The following is a 23,041-nucleotide window of genomic DNA, read 5'->3' on the forward strand; positions in this document are numbered from 1 at the left end:
ACATTCAAGATATTTTTCAAGTTATATTAGTCCTAAAGATACGTAAACTTGATTTGGCAGGGGGAGGGGGGCACATTTAACAACTTCTTTGTCCCGTTCATTGAACAGACCTTTTTTGAGTGCCTACTGCATCCCAGCCCCTGTCACGGCGTGTGGACTCACTGGTCCACTGAGCTTTCAAACAGACACTACCCACCCTCCGCCCCGCCCCCGGCCAACCTGCTTGCTCCATCACCAGGTTAAGAGCAAGCCAAGGGGTCAGGAGCACAAGCCGTGTTCTTTCCTTCACTTCTCCCTTCTGAGACAGCTGAGGCTTAGTGATGGGAGACCTGGGTCCCATCCCCAGCTCTGCCACTGACAGCCCTTCTGACCCTGGAGAAGCCATCCGAGGATTCACACTCCCCACGGGCTCTGCTAGTGAGAGAGGAGTCCTTCCTGAGGAAGGTCGTTTCCAGGATTTATGTACAGTGATAGAAATGAGAACGTGTTGCACCTGACACTTGGGTCTGAAGAACGATTCCTGCTATTTCAGTGAGGTTTGGGGAAAGAGACAGAAAGAAGCAAAAAGACACCAAAAGCCCAGGGGCTCTGACACTGACCCTGCCATTGCTGGAAGAGGGGCTATCTTTTATTTCTCTTTTCTCTAATGGCTCCAAGCGTGGGCTCTGTAGACACTTGGGCCAGGCCTGGTGGAGCTCCTGGTTGCCCTGCATACTAGCTGTGGGCTCCTGGGCAAGTTACTTTACCCTCCTGGTCTCAACTCCTCATTTGTGAAATTGGAGCAACAGTTGTATACATCACAAGGGTGCTTTGAGAATAAATGGGACATATGTTTTGCTATTTAATAAGGAGATGGTGCCTAAAAAGCGTGCACACAGCGGTGAATACTGCCTTTTACTATTTCCTTCATGACTTTTGATCGTTGCCTAAGAAATTTTCTCAGGCGTAGACCTTTATGAGGGTGTAGCCTTGGTGTACAGGCATGAGGGTGCCTTTTTAGGGGAGGTTTAGGAACTGTTAAAAACCATTTAGAAGTATCCTTTCTTATGTTAGAAAAGCAGCGCTTCAAGCCATTTTCTTCTGATGTGTCTAAATATTAGGCATGGAATAATACAGAAGTCAGTAATAGAGAAGTCTGATGGAAGAGCAGGTTGTTTACACTGTGCAGCTGATCTGAGTGCGTTATATAAAGTATTGTATTCTTTCAGGCCCTTCCTTCATTCCTTGGAATTATTTCTGCCCATTTAAAACATATTGTTTCTGTCCCTTATTAGGTAAATCCATCTAATCACAGACTCCTGTTTGAAGTATTTGATGAAAACAGACTGGTAAGTGGGTCCTAATCTTTAATTTTGGCTTCATTTTTTTACAAAAACTGAATATTTTAGAGCACCGTACTTTAGGAATCTGTATCTATGTTGTACTTCTGTCGGTATACATGTCCCTCAAAAAGACCATTTTTGTCCCATTACTAGCTGAATGTTCATAATGATCAAGGCCATCACTCATGTAAATGACCCTTCCAGGGTTTTTATGTATAAGGCAAACTGCGTGATTGTGACACGTTCAGTATCAAATCTCTTTGGGAAAACAAAAATCTAATTAACAGTATACAGCAAAAAGGTAATATATTTAATAGGTAAAATTAAAAAGTATTTTAATTGAAAGTATCTTCAAAGAACCAGAGATATGCCTGAGGCATCAGTTTGCTGCAAATAACGTTTTATATAGATTGATGGTAGGTAGCTGTGTATTCTGTGTGTGTGCACAGGTATGTAACTGATACAACTTAGATTTCATTTTAGAAATGCAATTTCAGAAGCAAATCTGGCTTTAAGTACTTTGCCAGAATTAACTCCCTAGAATGTATACAGCAAGTAATCACAAGGCAAGGTTTGCAACTATGAAAATGAATATTATCATGATACATACTAACTTTTAATGTACTCTCAGAAGTGGTATTGAGTTGACCATAAAGTTTGTTCAGGTTTTCCTGTAAGATGTTATGGAAAAACCTGAACAAACTTTTTGGCGAACCTTACATTATAAGTGAATGTAGTTGTTGTACACAAATCTGCTTTTGAGTTCCTGAACTCAATGTCCTGAAACTTAATGTCCACTCATCCCTCAGTCTCCATGGGGAGCCTGGTACCGTGACTCCTGCAGATACCAAAATCCAAAGACCCTGAAGTCTCTAATATAAAATGGTGTAATATTTGCAGATAACCTAAACGCATTCTCCTGTATGCTTGAAATTTATCTCTAGATTACTTACGATACCCCAATACAGTGTAAATGCTATGTAAATAGTTGCCTGTATGAGGCAAATTCAAGTTTTACTTTTTGGAACTTGTTGGAATTACTCCCTTTCCTCAATATTTTTGATTCACGGTTGGTTGAATCCATGAATGTAGAACATAGATACAGAGGTTTAACCATATATTATTTGCTTAAAATAAACGTCCTTATGAACCCTTCTTTTTGCAGAATTCAACTGGAACTACTTGAATAGCTTGAGTTTTATAGAATATTTGATCTGAAGGAGACTTATAATATCTCATTTAATGTCCTGTCCTTGCAAATGAGAGCACTGAGGTCTAGAGCCCTTATGTAATTATGTAACTGCTAGTCTCTTAAGTCTCGGGCCAGTGGTGGTGAATTTGTCGTTGTTCAGTCGCCAAGTCATATCCATCTCTTTTGCAGCCCCATGAACTATAGCCTGCTAGGCTCTTCTGTCCATGGGATTTCTCAGGCACGAATACTGGAGTGGGTTGCCATTTCCTTCTCCAGGGGATCTTCTGAACCCAGGGGTCAAACCCACATCTCCTACATTGGCAGGCAGAGTCTCTACCGCTAAGCCACCAGGGAAGCCAGTGGTGGAGAACAGCCAAGCCTTAACCCTTAGCATGGAACTTGGGAGCATATTTGATCTCCTGTGCCTGGTATCACTCTCCAAATTAGAAAATCAAAGATGTTGGCCCACCATCCTGATAGCTTTTTCTATTAAAATATGTGGATTTTCTGTGGCTTTGCATCGAGCTTGACATTTTATACCTTAGGTGACACTTAGTAGTACTGAATGGCTAAATCACTTCTGCTCTGTGTGTGAAGTTATTTTCTTGTTAAATCCAGTGAGAAATTCTGCTTGAGAGTACAGTTCTTGGCACTCCATCTCTTATCCAGAAAACACTGAATTCAGCAAACGTTCAGTGAGTAACAGTAAGTCCCTGGAGATATACATGCAGCCACAGACTAATTCTTCCTTTCTCATTTATTGAGTATAATAACACTTGAAGGTGAAGAAAGGGTCAACACTGTGGAAAAATTGCCTCCTGTCAGATGGATTCTAACTCATTATTTTCCTTCTACTAAAAGAAATACACTGTAAAAATTTTTGTTTTCCATTTCCATTATCTAAAAGAATGACTGGAGATGGCCTTGCCATGAGCCCTAAACTAGAGTTTCAAGCCCAAAAGGGCTTTGAGTGAATGCCAAGCTCTAAGAAACCCCACGTGAATGCAAACTTTATCTGAAAGATTGTGCTTTATGTACCGAGCTTTGCCCCAGGCCCTCGGCAGTGTTGTTACTGTGCAGTGAATGCTGCTGCTGGTGGCTTTTTCTTTGTTGGCTATTAATCCGGCTAAGACAGTACGTGACTGTAGTGGTGCTTGGCAGTTTTCGCGTTAAACAAACTGGCTTCCATTTCTCTCATAGAGATCATTTTTGGCATTTAAAACCCATGCCTTTAGAAAACAGGTCTGAATGCATGTAAACACAGGGTTAATCCTCCACACCCTGGACTCCAGGGCTGCTGACAGAGCCATGCTTTGCGGATTTTAAAATAAACTTTTGTCACCCTTTGCAGCTTGGTATTCCCCCTTTGCCCCCCATCATTTTTTTTTTATTCCCTCCTAAATAAACCTCTTTTTTAAAATAACTGATGTTTCTGGCTCACAGAAAAGAGTATGTTTAAAGCACACAGAATATATCCAAATTAGCTACAAGTCCGATGACAGTTTTTTGAACATGGACTTTCACTTTTATTACTTAGGTCCTTTCTGGCCCTTCAAAAGAAACAAGATTCTCTGTTTGTAACCCAACTGGGGTGATACTGCTGACTTCTTACTGGAAAACAGTCAGCTCCAGGCAGACTTTTTTTCTGCATGGTATTTAAGTTAATTTATTACAAAAGCCACAAGCAACACACTTCTTCAACTGTCTTTCCCCCCCCCCTTTTTTTTTTTTGAGTGGGGGGATGTTGTTTTTTCTGCTATCTGGCATACAGGGGGGAATGTCTTCTCCAGCTGGGTTCCTTTCCTCTGGCACTGCCGTATCTGAGAATCATATTATGTGTGAGATTGTGTCCCCCGCCCTCCCCATCTTTCAAATAAAAAACATGTGGTGGTAGCCAGAGGCAGACCCCAACTGGCAGTAAGTTGTTCGCCCTCCTCCCTCCACTCAGCTATTTTGTTACTTGTAGATCATGTTCTAATTATTTAACGTTAAAGGGACACGCATTCTGTGGGGTGTGTAATCGTATTTATAGTACGTTTTATTAGTTTGCATTCCATCGTGGTAGTGTGGTGATATCATACGTAAGAGGGGCACGTAACATCCGATTGCTCCTGAAAGGGCTTTCCTGCAGCCCCTGCAATTTCACTTGTCATTGTTGGGTTCGATGGGAAGGGGGTTCCTCTGTGTGCTTCTGCCTTGGGTGCCAGTTCTCTCGCATCGGTGAGACAGCGCCCGGGTGCCCAGCTCGGTTTGGAAAGAACTGTCCAGGGAGCGCGCTGCACTGAGATTTATAGCCGCATGGCTCGGACTCTGTTTGCTGCCTTAGTCAGCTGTGAGAGCTCCCTGCTGGGGCCACTCCTGTCTGATGGAAAAGCAGCAGCTGGGAAGGTGCTGTTTCAGGCTCTTGCTGTTTAAAAAAAAAAAATGAGAGCGAGAGGGGGAAGAAAACTCCACTAAGTCCAGAAGCTGGCATTGGAGAGGGAGACCGCGGTCATGTGGTTCCGGCCACCCTACCCTCTGTCACAGTGCGGATGAGAGCTTTCTGCTCTTATCCAATCATGCCTGGAATGCCGCTTGCCACTTGGGTTATTTCTGCTATCTGCCGCCCTTGGTGCCGCAGTGCTCACGCTTTGGCAGATGGAACGCTTTTCCTTGGAGTTCGTGTCTTTGGGGTTTGACTGCTGGCAGCGCCAGGCCTGTTGTTGCCGCTCGCCCTGTCCCTTCCTGGCCCTCTGGGCACCATGGCCCATCGGCTTCGGTTTCATTTTGGCTCCTGCCGCAGCAACACAGCCCCCGAGTCGGAGATCCTAGACCAGGAGGGAGAAGACGACTTTTTCATGGCATTCCACACGCTCCCGCGGCGGGGCGGCGCGGTCGCGCTGGCCCCGAGCGGAGCGCAGGACACGGGCCTGCGGGGAGGCGTGGGCGCGCTCAAGCGCAGCACATCCATGTTCATCCCGCAGCTGCTGGGCCCCGTGGACTCGCGGCCCACGCGGAGCTCGTCCGTGCAGATCTCGCTGCAGCGCAAGGCGGCTGACGGCGCCCCCGACGACGGCGACGCGGGCACGGAGCCGCCGGGGGAGCCCCCGGAGGCCAAGAGCCTCGACGACGGCGGCGGCGATGGCTCCCCTCCCGGGGGGCCCGGGGCTCCAGGCCCGCAGCTCAACGGCACGTGTGGCCGCCGCCGAGCGCCGGGCCCCGACGGCCGCGAGGAGGCCGAGCTGCCGGCCGTGCGCGTCCAACACCGCGCGTCTAGCGCCGATGTGCGCCCGGTGAAGCTGATGCCCTCGGGAGCCGAGGGCCAGGCTGGGCCCGCAGCGGCGGCGCCCGAGCCCAGGCGCTGGTCCCTGCAGCACGTTCCAGATGCTTCTGGAAGCTCCGGGAAGCGCTGCTTTGTCTTCCAGCTGCAGCAGCCGCCAGCCGGTGGCGGCGGGCCCGCGCCGAGCGGCGACTTCAACTTCGGCTTCACCGGCACCAAGGGGGACAGGTTGGTGAGGTATCCCCGAATCCGGCTGGAGAGGAGCAGCTCGTACCCCACGCAGCCCCGGGCTGAGCGCGGGAGTCCCCCGGAGGAGCGCGGCCACCCAGACCCGGAGGCGCCCCCGCGGGGCCGCAGGGTGGCTCCCGATGCCCACAGGACCGAGGCGGTGGCCGAGAGGTCACCACAGGGCCAGGGCTGCACGTTTAAGATCAGGCAGGATCAAAACGCGGGGCAGCAGCACTTCAGAATCCTCGTGACTCGGGGGCCCGAGGAAGCCCCCCAGAGTCCCGAGGAGGACGCCGCAGCGGCCGGCCCGGCTTCCACGGGAGCCGGCGCCCCGGTAAGTGAGCCTGCGATACCGTATGTCCCCACGAGGAAGGGGCCGATTCTAGCCCAGCAGGCGTATTCTGCAGCGGAATTAAAATAAACAACATCCTCCTCCCTTCAGGGACTTTCCCTGCTTTGGGCCAGAGTAACTTAGTGTGTTTGGCCGGGTTCTGGGTCCACGATTTGTGGTCCCGCCTTTGGTAGAAGTCCATGAAACTAGTTAGCCGATTTTAGAAAATATCGTAGCCTTAGGTCTTCAAAGTCTCATAACTCTGTTTTGAAAAATCCAGACAACCCTTTCCCCCGTTTCCCTCCCTTCTCAATAAAAGACTTTTTAAGATGTCATTACTTTTTGAGTTAATGTGCAGTGCCCCAGCGTGTTGACGTTGGAAATGCATTAAAAAGCTGCTTGCAGATACAAGCTGTGAGGACACTCGCGTTTAAAAAATAATCCTTTCTAATCCAGGTGAGAGAATCTCAGGTTAAATGTGTCTGGTTGCTTCATAATTAAGCATATGTCAAGTTGGACCCATTCTTCCTCATGGCCTTTTAGCTGTACAGGGCCGGCCCTGGTTGTATAATGTATTGTCTTTGTGGGTTTGTTGGGGGTTTTTTTTGGTCCCATTAAGTTATAGTGAACAAAGGTAGCCACAGTTGTGGGCCGGGAGGAAATGTGTCTTTGAAGCAGATTGGCCTGTGAGGCCAAGGTGAGGGGAAACTGCTGGGGGCTTGTTAATGGTCAGACTGTGCACCCCTGCAATTGAACACTGCCCACTCGAGTGTCTAAACTGGGCTGCTGTACATAGAATAGTTAAGTGCCCAGCCTCCAGCTGTGGAAACGGAAGCCCAGCAACAGATTTTGGCCTTCATTGCTCCTGTGTTCTTGCTCTCTCCCTTTCAGTGAAATGGAGTACAGACAGACAGCTGCTAACTCCACCAGGCAAATGATGACTCTGCAGCTTTCATAGTTGGTCATGGGATGCAAAGTTTCACCAGTTAGCTTTCTTTTACTACTAATCACTAGCCACGTGCTTTATTTTTTTCCAAAGGACAAGCTCCTTGTATTCTGAGTTGGGGTTGTTTTCCTTGAATTTCCTCCGACGGCTGGATTTCAGGATATGGCAGTGAAATGTCTGGGAGACTTTGTGTTTGGTTTCAGTTGGGAATTGCGACTTTTCAAAGTGGATGACTGAGTTTGGCTGTGGAACCATATCATCTTTTATTATTTTGTGTCGAGAAATACTTTTGGCCGTATGAGTAAGTTTTATCAATGATCCATTGTTGTCTTTCAGTATTTTGAAGGCATATAATCAGGTGCTAAATGTCAATATATTTTTCTTGTTAATATAACTTTATAACTGTTAATGTAACCGTTTCTTCTTCTTTTCCCTTTTATACACCCTTTTCTTTTATTATCTCTAGCCCTTTCATTAGAAAATGCTGTATTTTTGGTCTGAACCAATACCGTTTTTATACAGTGGTACAGATTTCAACAAAATTCTGATAATAGCATCTAACCTTCATCCCAAGAAAGTACCATCACGACAGGTGTAGACTTCTTTGGGCAGCATATTTTCATGCTGAATTTGGACCACCTACCACGTGAATATTGACAACATGCATATCCTGAGTTTTGACAACTTATCAGACTTTTAAATCATTTTGCAGTTAGGTGTTGAGGACAAATGGATTTTTATAATTACAGTCTCATTTGGCTTGACGTTTCTCCCGGGATTAAAAAAACAAGTGGAACATACCAAACACTGTGTGTAATTTACATGCAAGGGCCATTCTAACTTTCAAGGGCTGTTAGAGTGGAAAATAAAATTTCTTCACATTTGGAAATGTAAGTTCTAGAATAAAGAGCTTTTTGTGGAAAGTAAGTTCCATCTAGAGCATAGTAGTTTTTATTTTTGAATTTGTATTTTTGTACACTTCTATAAATTTGTGAAGGGTTGGTAGGAAGCTGGCTTTTTCTTTTAAGTGAAAACTTGTTTCTTCGAGAAGCAAAAACAAAACTTGTCTCATAACAAAACTGTCGGCTCCATTCAACACTTTGTACGTGTTTCAAATGGGCAGGGGTGTTAAGTGTAGGCAGCAGCTGCCACGGCCTTATTTATCTTGAGGGAAAACATTCACTTGGGCGTCTACAGTCTGGCCGCCACCAAGCTCTTTTGACGTTTCAAATATCTGCTGCTTTGGACAGAAGGGCATTTCATTATTAGTTTACATGAAAAATCGATTACAGTCAGGTCTTTTGAATGATGTCAAAAATCTTTCTTGATGGGGAAAACCTTTCAAGATTCCTTTTGCGAATGTGCTCAGATGTCACGATCCATGCCTTAGACCTTATTACAAGGCTATTTTGTTGAGAACTTTGCTCAGTGCCTCCCAGACATCCTGTCATGACTGTCACGAATAAATTTAAAATGCAACATGATTGTAAAAAAAAATGCTAATCAGATTCCAGGGACCTCTTGTGAGCCTTGATTTTTTTTTTTTTCTACCCAGTCTGTGAAGTAAGATAGAATTGATTTTTTTAGAGTTATTAGTTACCATGTTACAATATTTCAAAATGCTGATACCTTACCAGTTTACTTTGTACATTTTAATGGTTATTTAGTGAATAATTTAGTTACTTTCTTGAATTAGTGTTTTGGATTCCTCCTAACTGCATGATAGTGACTCTGAGGCAGAGGGATCCTGTTTATCAGGGTTTCTGTGCCCTTGCTCGATGCCTTCGTGCATAGCAACTGCTTGGCTCTGCATCCTACAAGTTTCAGGAGCCGGTTTTCTAATCCCATTAATAATGTCATTACATGTTTAAGGTCCACCGTGTATATAACATCACACTGAGTCCTTGGAAAGTTTCTGGGACTCTCTGTTTCTTGCTGACACAGAATTCAAAATGTAAACAGAGATCAAAGGGCCGGGGGGCGGGGGAGAACACTTCTGACACCCACTCCACAGGCTACAGGGAAAGAGCGTGCTTCCTCTACTTCTTCCTGGGTTCTCTAAATTTCCCCCCGTGCCCTTCCCGTGGATACACATGTCACAGAAGCGGCATGGCAATCTTCTGTGATTCCCAATTCCTTTCACTGAATGGCAGAGGAACACCCCAGCTCTTTTTGTTTGGGGAGAATTTAGTTTAGGTCTCTTTTAGACAGGGCGATTCGACTCTACAGAACATTTTTGACTTTAGTATTAGTTGGTGTCTCCTTTTTACCTTAAAAGATTAATTCTAGGAAAATATGTACAAGCGTTAGTCCTTCAGTCGTGTCTGACTCTCTGCGACCCCATGGACTGTAGCCCGCCAGGCGCCTCTGTCCATGGAATTCTTCAGGCAAGAATCCTGGAGTGGGTAGCCATTCCCTTCTCCAGGGGATCTTCCCAACCCAAAGATCAAACCCAGGTCTCCTGCATTGCAGGCACATTCTTTCTTTATTTAAAAGCACCGCCACCAAAGTGTAGAGGTTTAAAAAGTAGCTGGTCGTCCTTGCACTGACTTGGTCTCTGATCGGATTCTGTGAGGTTTTCTTTTCAGTGGTCTCGCTCAACCTGGTTGTATACAGCTGTGTTCCAATATTATGTAACTTGAAATTTACCTTAGAGGGATTAGTGAAAAGTGTACGTGATAATGTATAGGTGTGTACACACGGAAACAAAGGGCTTGCAGGTGACACTCACATCTCTGTAGCACTTCACAATTGGATCGGTGCTGGCCTTTATTTCACTTAATAGAACCATCCGACTGCCTCGCTCAGCTTTTCCGACCACCATATGGTAAAACTGTTGATTTACTGTTTCCAGTGAAGGTATGTGAAACTGTCATTAGGTGTGATAACTAATGACACACACCTAATGTCAGTGTCACATTCTATCTACCATTTTTTGTATCTATGTAGAATGGGAATCTATAGCGGTTGCACAGAGTTGGACACGACTGAAGCGACTTAGCAGCAGCAGCAGGATGGGAATTTAAAAAATATGTTTATATCTTTGCACGTCAAACACCTGTGTAGCAGCTCAGTGCTTTCTGTGATGTGACGTTTTAATGCTGAAGATTTTGGAGATGGCGGCTTCGATGGGTGCCTTGGAGCACTGGCCTAGTGGACTGGGCTCTGCAGATTCCTGACATGCCCCAGGAGGTGAGACTCCCTCTCTGAGCCTTCTCCCTTGTCAGTGAAAAAGGAGGCTAAAAACACCCAACTCGCGGGCTTATGGTGAGGTTCCAGTGAGGCGCTGTGTTGGCCTTTTCCTTTGTTACCCACATCTCTGTAAGGTACAGATTGTTCCCCAAGGGAGGTAATTCGGTTGCTGTGAACAGTCGGGTTTTGATCACAGGGCGTTAGACACAGGGCCACAGAGACTTAAGGAACACCTGGAATCGTTTGCTTCGGTGACTGGCTTTCATCTCCCGTGTACTGTCATCTCAGGCCTCCCTAGTGTTTGCCCCTCAGTCAGCGTCACAAGGCCTAACAGTGCCCTGTGGTGCCACAGGCCTTGAGGACACTGCATTTAGATTGTCACTCTGCCTCGGACAACAGGACCTTTAATTGTGTTTGCGCGATTGAATTTTGAAACTTAAACATAGTTATATCTGCTGGCATTTCAGACATGTTGCTGGTTTGCCATGTCGTTTTGGCTATGTATATGCGTGTATCTATCTATATGTATATATATATTTTTTTAAACCAGGCCATGTTTCCAGTTGTTTGTCTTTCCTTCTTATTGGCTGTGGCTTTTGAGCAGGAATCTAACGTTATCTGTACAAAATTTCCACGTTGTGTGGTTTACAAATGAGGGCAGTATTTGGGAATAGGCCTTATTGGATACTGCCTTTTAGAGGGTTTTCATAAACGCTGCAGCTGCTTCTCTTGGCTAAGCTTGGAGGCAGAGTTCTTCGGCATTGAACTAAAACTACAATTTTATAATACATGCTAATAAGAAAATTGTTATCTCAAAACTTCACAATACTGGAAGATATTTACTCCATGTAAGAATTACCTTAAATTTAATCAACGTTACGTGTCTCTGTATAGTTGATAGTTTAAAATTAATTGGGGCTAATCTAAATAGTCAATTCCCTGTAGCTCAGATGGTAAAAATTCTGAATAGGAGTCTGTGGAATTTGATCAAGCAGATTTTTTTTAATAAAAGTAATCAACTGCATTGATGCTGAAATGGATCAATGCCAGAAATACATTGTCCTTTTTAAACTCTAAGACATTTGCAAAAAATGAGGAAAAAGCAGGAATTCATGGAAGGTGTTGAAACTGTTGCTTGAATGCTCGAATACCAGAATATCTAAGTTTCCATTCTGAATGCCGAAAGCAGCTCAGGAAGCCCACTCCACAGTTGGCTGGTGATTACTGAGAGGCTTGGTAACCTGTCTGCAATCATCTAGTTCCCTTGATTCGTACCAGGCAGCCTAACAGTCCATGTCCTCCACAAGAGAGGACAGCAGTCTACCCACGATGTGCAGCCAGCTCCAGTTTAAGGTGAAAAAGGCCTGAGAGGACAGAGTGTTAAAAATATGCACTAAAATGTGTCGTTTAGGAGCTTGGTGATTTTTTCTGGGCAGATGGAGATGGTGGAAAGATTTTCAGAAATAATCTCAACACAGTATGTATCACGGATGCATGATGTTTCCAATGGATGTTCCTTTTTAAAATCTCTTGTTTTTACTTATTTCGCTGTCCTTCCTTGGGCAAGAGGGAATGGCAGTGAAATAGTGGGCTGCATGGTGGGCCTGAGTGAAATGGTCAGTGTCTTGCCTGTTTTGTGCTGTGTCCTGAATGGACTCCTCAGGGGTCTCCAGGCATCACCACATCTTAACAGGAAGTGTAGTCTTCAGGCTGCAGGATGAAGTAGATTGAATTTCACCAAGCCTGCTTTTTATACCCTGATCATTTTAGAACCAAGGGCTGTTCTGACACTTTGGACTAGACTGCTTCAAGGGAAGGAAAAGGTCATGGAAGTATCATCAATTGAGTTGAAAGGGACCCTGCTTTCTCTGGTTTGACTGTTGTGGCCACACTTGTGGTTTAGTCGCTAAGCCTTGACCAACTCTTGTGACCCCAGGGACTATAGCCCTCCAGGCTCCTCTCTCCATGGGATTTCCCAGGCAAGAATTACTGGCGTGGGTTGCCATTTCCTTCTCCAGGGGACCTGCCAGACCTAGGAACTGAACTCGGGTCTCCTGCATTGCAGGCAGATTCTTTACCGACTGAGCTACAAGTGAAGCCCACTGTGGGCACACTTAGTGTTCAAATACTTGGTTTTGATTCCTTCAGGTGTCTGCCCCAACTATCTGTTCTTTAAAACAACTTGTTTATTTTTGTACTGAATATTATGAGCTATACATAGTAAGCAGAAAGTCCCTCCAGGCGGGAAAAGACCAGCGTTTCCCCAGGTGAATTTGCCTTTCAGAATTTACATAGCCTTCTTTTGGGGCTTCATTTTTATACATCAGGGCAAGTTAGGTGGCATTTACATCTCTCATCTAATAACTCTGAGGAATCTGCTTTTAATCCGTGATCTTTTGTTGCTTACCTTTTGCTGGGAGGTTCAGACAGGGTAAGGATGTCATTATATTGGGTATGTAAGGATTCAAATAGTTTGATAGATGTATGGTTTTTTATTCTTACTCTCTGTGGGATAATCCAGAACTGACAAACTTTTAAAATATATTTAATGACCCACATATGTCATCACTCATCCAGTTCCTTGAGTGACTTTTTAAAGCTTCATTATCATACTTGAGGGTTTTTTTTTTTTCCATTTTCTTTTAAAATACCCAGCTAGGTATTTGACTGTTCAAGGAGGACAGAAAAGCTGCTGTGGTCCGATTGTTTAAAAACTGAGCTGAGTAGAAAAGTCAAGATGGAGTAGAAAAACTGAAACACGTGTCCTGAGCTCCAGCCGAAGAACCTAGCCTGTCTTCACAGCAGAGAGGTTTTCAGGCTAGAAGGTCCGCTGTGGGGCTCTTCACTTTCCTAAGGAGTTGGGCTGGGTTGAACACTGTATACTAACAGCCTCGTTCTGGGTTCTTTATAGTACCTTTCTCAAGAGTAAAAGCACCTCAAGCTTAGTATCTGTTCAGTGTGCACTTCGTGATCATGCTTTTCCACTTGAAAAAAGAGATGCTTAATTGTAGTATAACTTTAAACACTTGAATGTAATTTCAGTATTTAAGTTTGTTAACCTCTTGTCTCAAATGGTAGAGAATCTGCCTGCAAGGGGACCCAGCTTCAATCCCTGGGTCAGGAAGATCCCCTGGAGAAGGACATGGCAACCCACTCCAGTGTTCTTGCCTGGAGAATTCCGTGGACAGAGGAGCCTGGTGGGCTTCACTCCACAAGGTCGCAAAGAGTCAGACATGACTGAGTGACTAATTTTCACTTTTTCACTTTCAGTCTCTTATGGTAGAAGCCATGTTTTGTTGTTTTCTTTTTAAAATCCTGATACAATAATCTACGTGTTCACATATATATTATGAGGATACCCAGATGCTGTAGCAAAGGACAAAGTGCGGAAAATCGTTTTATATAAACACAGTGTGCTTAAGGGCCCGCCTACACCCTTGGTTGAAATTATATTAGCAAGAGATGCTCCTGTATCCTGCAGTCCAGTGCTCTCCTTTGATGGGTATATGCAGCAAGGGTCGTGTTTTGTTTTGTGTTTATCAACTTAGAGATGCGAGTTTCCTTAAGAATTATGTAGACCCTAACCCTAACCCTTCTAGTTTAAAGATGAGGAAACTGAGGGTGTTATTTTCATACTTGAGAATATTCTGTGTCTCACAAGCGTGCAGTAATTATCTTTGAACGTGCAGCGTGCGAAGCGCTGTGAGCAGTCTGTCGCCCGCTGCCTGTGGCGGGTACCAGTGCTTGCTTTGTGTGGGGTCTCCTGAGTCAGTGCTTCTGCTGGGCACACGTGCCTCATCTGAGCTGTCCTATCCACTGAACAGAAAGTTCTACAGAACAGTCTTCCCAGCCTCTTAGAGTCCAACCATTAAGGCATGCTTATACATAGGACAGGACACTGTGGGTCATGATGGACAGAAGTGATGTCATGGAAGGGGAAGATCGGAACCAGATCTAGAAAGATGACCGGGATTTGTCTCAGTGGGTCAGCGGGAGGAGCCATGTTTTGAAAGACTGAAGGTAGAAACCACCAGTGATGTGATTTGAGTATTTGCCCAATAATTTTAATTCCTTGATCACAGTTAGCAAGTTTCAACCTGTTGTTTCTTAATGCCAACGGTTGTTAAAGAATTGGCAGGTGGGGGGGTGGGGGCGTGTGGTGATCAGCATGAATAATTCCTCTCTTGCCATCAAATGTGGAGTTGAGTGAATCCCTTCCTTTCCTACCTGCCTGCCTTCCACAGACCTATTCTGCCAGCACCTGGCTGGAGGTAGGAGGATGGGTGTGGAGGTGAACAGGGCTGAAGCGGGTGCAGAGGGACAGGGTGTCCAGGCCTCGAAGCCCGTGGTGGTGGGGTGGGTGTCGTATGGAGGGAGGAGGCTGCTGATGGCACGTGCGATCCTGTTTACATCCTCAGGGCCCGCACCGGCTCCTGGACGGGGCCTGCAGGCGGAAAGAGGGAGGCCTCAGAGCTGCGCCCGTCCCCTTAGAGGGTGGGCAGAGCCCCAACCTTGGCTGCGTTTCCTCTTCCAGAACCTTGGAACAGTCGTGCGTTTTCTCAGGCTGGTTAGTCTAGCCTCAGTTCTCAGACCGTCAGACCTGAGTACAGGAGACCGTCCCTGTGGTGGCGCAGGGCCTGGAAAATGGGAAGCATTTATTCTCCTTAAGCAAGTGTTCTTTCAAGAGGCTTTCTGCTGCCTGTGTCACAGCAGGATGTGGGTGGGTTTATTTTTTGCACTTTTGCACCAGGCAGTCTGCTCCTGATTTGCAGATTGCATTTATTGTAAGGCATATTGTCCATTGATGAATAATGTGTGGGCTGCAGAGCAGATCTGCAGCGTTTAAAATAGCTCGTTTAGCCTGCAGGCCTCACCCCCAGAGAAAGGCAGGCCTTTCAGAAGTCGTGTCCCGGAGCAGGGCTTGCTGCATCTGTTTTCCCCGGTTTCTGAGGTCATTGTTTTTGTCCTCTGGTTCATCGTGTGCTTCCTTGACAGACGGAGGCCTTGAAACACGGTCACAGCCTCGGTGCAGGGAGAAGATGTGAGCCCGGGAGAGTATTCTTAAGTCGCTGCTGAGGAAATTGATGCTCCTTTGTCCCAGCAACAGTTTCCCTGATAACATGGGTTGAAACAAAGGGAAATACCAAGCCCCAGTGTTTTGTGCTGACGTCCTGCCTAAGGCATCAGAAAGTGGCTCCTCATTTCTCGGAACCCACGTCTTCAGGCCTGTGCAGAGGTGCTGGGTTTGCCGAAGCCGACGGAGGCCTCGGAGAGTGGAAAGTTCCATTAGAGAGAGCGGGCCTGGGAACAGTGTCTCAGCCTCGCGACCAGGAAGGGGTCAGGGCCAGGGTACCAAGTGGTTCGGAGGCGCCTCCCTTAGGGAGCGGAGCCCTGCAGTCCGCTGATCTGAGCTCCCAGAACCCTCCGGGCAGATAGTTTTTCCTTTTGAGCAGGTTTCTTATTTTGCCACATGAATGTGTTGCAACCTTGTCTCGGTGGCCAGGTGGCCTGTGCTGGAATGCTGGTGTGTGTTGCCAAGCAAAACAGATGCGGGAAGACTTCCCTGAAGTGGGGGTTGGGGTGGGGGGGTGGAGGGGCAGGGAAGGTCGGTTGTGTTGGGGGCGGGATAGGACTAAATGGTCTTTATCTACAGGATAGCAGCTTAAAAAGCCATTGCTTCACAACTCAGAAAATCATCCTAGGTTCTCACAAGCATTTCTAGGCCTACTGAGGGCCTTTTTTTTTTTTTTTCCTTTCTCTCCACACCCTGCATTCAGAATGGGGTTTGAATAGTTCAACACAGCAGGAAGAATTAAGTATTAAAATTAACCTTCTGTCCAGCACAAGCCACTGGTCATCAGATTTTTCAGTTCTCTCAATGTATTGCTCTTTCTGCCTATTCATAGGCAGACTCCTAACAGAATGAAATCTGCCAAGGATGATTCCGATTTGGTAAGGAGAATCTCATCGACTCTGATTATCCAGCTCATTAAAGGACCCCATGGCCAGGTGTGGGTGATTGTTGGGAGTGGGGGATGGCACCCAGGTGACTCTGACGTGCAGCCAGGGTTGAGAACAACTAGTTTAAGAAGTTAGTACTAGTGACCACCTTAATCTCGGCTCGGAGTTAATCAGTCACCCCTGGTGTAAATACTGATGTAGTGCATTTATTCTTATATGTTCTTTCCTCATCACCCCCTCCAAATATACATTTGTCTGTGTGGTGGCCCATCCTGGAAGTGGGCTGTCCTTTTGTGGCTTAGTCCACAAGGTACATTTCCTTTCCAAGGAGGCTTACGTGTTAAGAGCAACAGTGTGTTACAGTTGGATATTTGCAACTTACATGGAGAAAAATTTCTCTCCCCAAATTGCTTCGAAAGGAAAGCAATAATTTTCTCTTGCATTTCCAACCGCCACGAGCAGGTGAAAGTGGGGTCCCGGTTCTAGACAGGCAAGACCGGTCTGCCCTGTTAGGTCTTACCTGCAAATGTGACTGTTCTCCAGGGAACGAAAGTTATCTTCCTTCTGTAAATATTAACAGAGTGCATTTTTGTGGTTTTGAAAACTCCACTTCTTGGAAGTGTTGACAAGGCGTCAAGCCTTCATGAATTTCAAAGAAGTGGTAATAGGTGCTTTCTTCCCTGTAATGTTTAAAAGCAGAATATTAAAAATGCAAAAGGATTTTATAGGTTAGCTGCACCAGTGTCTCGTTTTTTAAACAAACAAGCATATGGCTTATCCGAAGGCACACAGGGAGAGGGTCGCAGAGCTTTGATGCCAGGAGGCCTGGTGCCCAAACCACTGCTGTTCCTGCTACGCCTGGTGCATGCGTGTGTGTCCAGCCATGTCTGACACTGTGTGACCCCATGGACTGTAGCCCACCAGGCTCTTCTATCCATGGAGTTTTCCAGGCAGGAATTCTGGAGTGGGTTGCCATGTCTTACTGCAGGGAATCTTCCCAACCCAGGGATCAAACCCGTGTCTCTTGAGTCTCCTGCGTTGGCAGGCGGACTCCCTACTACTTGCGCCACGCGGGAAGCCCGGCGCCCAGCACAGGGAGTGTTTATTACTCCAGCCGCGTCTGGGGGCCTCACAGGTGAGCTCTCCAAGGACGGTTCACACGCTTCTGCACTCCTTTTCGCGCTGTCTGAAGTTGAGCATTCCAAGCATATCTCTATGTTTTGTTTTGTTTGTTTTTGACTGTTACCCTCACAGCAAAGGATTATTGTATAATGTAGTCATTCTTTATGGAAGTTTTTCTTAATGATGCCATCAGGGCTTAATAAGATATATAATACATTTTGCATCATCATTAAAGCTCTCAAGACGCCCATGATCTTTGGGACGAGTTTGCTGCTTATGTTGATTTTCCATCTTTCTTGCTCGTCAATTACCACTTTTTATAGCCATCAGTATCGGAGAAGGTAATGGCACCCCACTCCAGTACTCTTGCCTGGAAAATCCCATGGATGGAGGAGCCTGGTAGGCTGTAGTCCATGGGGTCGGGAAGAGTCAGACACGACTGAGCAACTTCCCTTTCACTTTTCACTTTCATGCATTGGAGAAGGAAATGGCAACCCACTCCAGTGTTCTTGCCTGGAGAATCCCAAGGATGGGGGAGCCTGGTGGGCTTCCGTCTATGGGGTCGCACAGAGTTGGACACGACTGAAGCGACTTAGCAGCAGCAGCAGCATAGCCATCAGTATAGTAACCTGCCTTCCTTTTACCTGCTAACGACTCAGCAGGTGTTTAGGCAAGCTTGTTAGGATTGTTTATAGAATGAGGCTGAGAGTAAGGATTTGAGTCCTTCTTCTTGAATAAAGCATGTGATCTGCCTTTTGTCTTTCCAGTCCCTTTGCCTATTTTATTCTTGTTTTTCCTTGGAGCATGTCTGGAATCAGATTATTTTAAGATTTTAGAATGCAGTGGGATAGAATCTGTGCCAGCTGTTTAGCACAGTTCTTGGCACATACAGTGTATTAGTGCTTGATCAGTGTGAGTTCTTTTTACAATTATTCCATCTGAAGGAGATGTAAGTTCTTCCCAGGTGTTTAGGGATTGGGGGCCCAGCAAACCTGTCATCTGCTTTTATGTTCGTGCACACATTTGTGGTTCATCTTAATTTTTATTGCTGTCTGGGTTTTGTGCTTATCCTTTTAGGGTTAATGAATTTTCTACTGGACTGTATGGAAGAACCATGAAAAAAATCAATGAAAAGTTTTCTTAGAAAAGATTTTATGAGTCACTAAACTACCATGTGTCGGCAACTTCAGATTTTAAGGACTTTCAAGGGTTTGATGGTTTATTCTCCTTTTTTTTTTTTTAATTGAACTATAGTTAATTTACAATGTTGTGTTAGTTTCTGGTGTGTAGCAAAAATGATTTATTCTCCTCTTTTTTAAAGGCCAAACGAAGATCACTTTATAATAGTGGCTGCCTTTCCCCTAGATGTATTTCTAGGAAAGTTCTTTCTGATTTTCATTAAATCCAAAGAGTTGTCAAAATTTAAAAGTCACCCTTTAGCTCTGTAAAGTATGAAAACCAAATTATAAACCATGATGTACAGTTGATTATATCAAGTAATTTTATCAACAGTTATGTAATTGCACATATTGTGTCTTTTGCTGTTGAATAGGATAAAAATGTAGGAATTGAGTTAACCTCATTGATTATGTTTATCTGATAATAATTGTATTAAAGTGAGCCTTTATTTTTCTTTTTGTATGTTTTCCCTACTTCACACTGAGTGTGCTTCTCTCTTATCTCTGAATTTCAGGAGTCTATTAATAAAGTATGTGTAAAGAATTAGTTGCTAATTTTGGATGTGCTTGAAATGAGATTGTCAGCAAATTACAACTTCAAACATAGGACTGCAGTTTGTTATAGATTGGACATCATCCCTGGTATAGACGATAAATTCCAGTGTATGAAAAATATAAAGACTTTATTACTTCTGATTTTTCCATATATTAGATTTTTCTTATATGCCTTTAAGATACTTAAAATGTAATATAAGATCAGGGATAGTTTTTTACCCCAGACAAATCTTTATTTGTGTTAAGATTTTGCAGTGTTAAATTTATTGGAAATTTAACTGATTAAATAGTATCTGTTTACTAAACCCAAGTCTCTAGGTAACAGCTGTGGAATAAGCTATAATTCAGTGGTAAAGCTGGCAGGAAATTAATATTATTTAATGCAACTTCCTCCCTTTAACAAAAAAAATTAATGAACTCCAGAGCAGTTTGTGGTTTGCTTGTTGTTGCTTCCTTTATGAACCCGAAGGTCAGGGAGGATCCGTGACCCTTCTGAATCCCTTTTACCTCCTAGATGCGGCTCTGGAGGTGCAAGTGTTCCGTAAGAGAGACGCGGCCATGCTCTTGGGAGGCTCGTGTTCCAGTTACTCTAGTTATGCTAGATGGTAAAAAGATACAACTAAATGAAGTGAGCATTTATGTAAATATGCCAAAGGAGGTAAACAGGAGGCTGAGACAGAGTGGTGGGGAGGCCTGTGTGAAGAAGGGTGGCCAGGGGAGGCCCTCTCAGTGGCTGAGTGTGGCCGGGTCTGACAGGTGAGCTGCGAGGGTAGAAGAGCGCGCGGGCAGAAGAAACCTGCTCTCCTGCCCGCAGAGGTCCTGTGAAGGGAGCTGGGGGAGCGAAGGGGGATCACAGTGACACTGAGCGCAGAGAGGGAAGCAGGGGGTGGTCCTCGGGCCGTTGAAGATGAGCCCAGACCCCAGCGCCTTCACGTCAGAGGTTGTGTCCTGTCCATAGCTCACGTGGAAGCACCTTGGTAGATCAAAAAAGTCGAATTTCGATCCAGCTTCTCTGGAGCCTAGGGAAAAAAAAGTAGCTGTTTTTAAAAATACAAGTCATCTGACTTTCTGGAGGAAGAGCACTTAGCACCTGATACCACCTTTGAGATGTATAAAGGGTTCCTCACTCCAGTTGTGCCTCTGCAAACCATCTGGGTGTCGTTTCGGGGGCTCTGAAGAGCCTCCAGTACCACGGTCCTTTGTGTCTCAGCGCAGAAAAGAATTCAGCGAGAGGCAAAGTGAGAGATGGGAAGTGATTTGTTAGAATAGGACGCTTCTGAGGCTCACAGGCAGGTGGGCAGGAGGGTGCCAGGCCCCAAGATCACTCATGGGGATACAGTTTTATAATCGAAGGAGAAGTGGGGAGGGAGAGAAGAACGCCTTCCTCTTTCTTGAGTGGACGTCCTGCGTCCATCACCAGCTCCTCCTCCAGGTTGAGCAGGGGAGTTTTACTATCCCTACGTGCCCAAGCCAGGTCCACAAATTACTGTGTTTTATGTGTTCAGAGAGCACGTCCTAGGGATCCCTAACTTGCTGAGCTCGCTGGCAGGATGCGTGTCTCATGTCTCCATTGTTTTATTGTCCAGGGGCATGTCCTGTGCTTCTGTGGCATGGTTTTGTTTATAAGCAAGCCTGCTTGGGCTTATGGTTAAGCAAAGCTGCTCTCTTGAGTAACCATTCATTTACAGGGGTCTCCCATATTTTTTTACTTACAGACCCCTAGTGGGATGAACTATTTAATTACATACTTTGTCCCTTTATTAACTATTTAATTACACACGTTATTCCTTTACGCTGTCCCTATTGCTCTTCAAAATGATTGTTCTGTTCAGTCGCTCAGTTGTGTCCGACTCTTCGCAACCCCATGAATCGCAGCATGCCAGGCCTCCCTATCCATCACCAACTCCTGGAGTTCACTCAGACTCACATCCATCGAGTCAGTGATGCCATCCAGCCATCTCATCCTCTGTTGTCCTCTTCTCCTCCTGCCCACAATCCCTCCCAGCATCAGAGTCTTTTCCAATGAGTCAACTCTTTGCATGAGGTGGCCGAAGTACTGGAGTTTCAGCTTTAGCATCATTCCTTCCAAAAAACACCCAGGGCTGATCTCCTTTAGAATGGACTGGTTGGATCTCCTTGTAGTCCAACGGACTCTCAAGAGTCTTCTCCAACACCACAATTCAGCATCACAATTCTTCAGCACTCAGCATTCTTCACAATCCAACTCTCATATCCATACATGACCACAGGAAAAACCATAGCCTTTACTAAATGGACCTTTGTTGGCAAAGTAATGTCTCTGCTTTTGAATATGCTGTCTAGGTTGGTCATAACTTTTCTTCTAAGGAGTAAACGTCTTTTAATTTCTTGGCTGCAATCACCATCTGCAGTGATTTTGGAGCGCCAAAAAAGAAAGTCTGACACTGTTTCCCCATCTATTTCCCATGAAGTGATGGGACCAGATGCCATGATCTTCATTTTCTGAATGTTGAGCTTTAAGCCAACTTTTTCCACTCTCTTTCACTTTGATCAAGAGGGTTTTGAGTTCCTCTTCACTTTCTGCCATGAGGGTGGTATCATCTGCATATCTGAGGTTATTGATATTTCTCCTGGCAATCTTGATTCCAGCTTGTGCTTCTTTCAGCCCAGCATTTCTCATGATGTACTCTGCATATAAGTTAAATAAGCAGGGTGACAATATACAGCCTTGACTACTCCTTTTCCTATTTGGAACCAGTCTGTTGTTCCATGTCCAGTTCTAACTGTTGCTTCCTGACCTGCATATAGGTTTCTCAAGAGGCAGGTCAGGTGGTCTGGTATTCCCATCTCTTTCAGAAGTTTCCACAGTTTATTGTGATCCACACAGTCAAAGGCTTTGGCATAGTCAATAAAGCAGAAATACATGTTTTTCTGGAACTCTCTTGCTTTTTCGATGATCCATTGGATGTTGGAAACTTGATGTTTGGTTCCTCTGCCTTTTCTAAAACCAGCTTGAACATCTGGAAGTTCACAGTTCACGTATTGCTGAAGCCTGGCTTGGAGAATTTTGAGCATTACTTTACTAGCATGTGAGATGAGTGCAATTGTGTGGTAGTTTGAGCATTCTTTGGCATTGCCTTTGGGATTGGAATGAAAACTGACCTTTTCCAGTCCTGTGGCCACTGCTGAGTTTTCCAAATTTGCTGGCATATTGAGTGCAGCACTTTCACAGCATCATCTTTCAGGATTTGAAATAGCTCAACTGGAATTCCATCACTTCCACTAGCTTTGTTCATAGTGATGCTTTCTAAGGCCCTCTTGACTTCACATTCCAGGATGTCTGGCTCTAGGTCAGTGATCACACCATCGTGATTATCTGGGTCGTGAAGCTCTTTTTTGTACGGTTCTTCTGTGTATTCTTGCCACCTCTTCTTAATATCTTCTGCCTCTGTTAGGTCCATACCATTTCTGTCCTTTATTGAGCCCATCTTTGCATGAAATGTTCCCTTGGCTTCTCGAATTTTCTTGAAGAGATCTCTAGTCTTTCCCATTCTGTTGTTTTCCTCTATTTCTTTGCATTGATCACTGAGGAAGGCTTTCTCATCTCTTCTTGCTATTCTTTGGAACTCTGCATTCAGATGCTTATATCTTTCGTTTTCTCTTTCGCTTTTCGCTTCTCTTCTTTTCACAGCTATTTGTAAGGCCTCCCCAGACAGCCATTTTGCTTTTTTGCATTTCTTTTCCATGGGGATGGTCTTGATCCCTGTCTCCTGTAC

The 23,041-nt window shown here is 45.1% G+C and overlaps 1 protein-coding gene across 11 annotated transcripts in view; it reads left to right on the forward strand.

The window, feature by feature from the left end:
- NEDD4L (NEDD4 like E3 ubiquitin protein ligase) overlaps nt 1-23,041 on the forward strand; it is a 380,166-nt gene that overhangs the window by 217,315 nt on the left and 139,810 nt on the right. For 5 of the 11 annotated variants that reach the window (XM_070361948.1, XM_070361949.1, XM_070361951.1 and 2 more), the window contains one exon: nt 1,275-1,328. In XM_070361948.1, the coding sequence (XP_070218049.1) occupies nt 1,275-1,328 (54 nt within the window). Of the gene's footprint in view, nt 1-1,274; nt 1,329-5,002; nt 6,336-23,041 lie in introns of those variants that run through there. The other 6 variants (XM_070361942.1, XM_070361947.1, XM_070361943.1 and 3 more) reach the window with 4 other exon arrangements.

Source organism: Bos mutus, chromosome 24 (genome assembly GCF_027580195.1).
Source record: "Bos mutus isolate GX-2022 chromosome 24, NWIPB_WYAK_1.1, whole genome shotgun sequence".
In the NCBI taxonomy this organism is placed as follows: Eukaryota; Metazoa; Chordata; class Mammalia; order Artiodactyla; family Bovidae; genus Bos; species Bos mutus.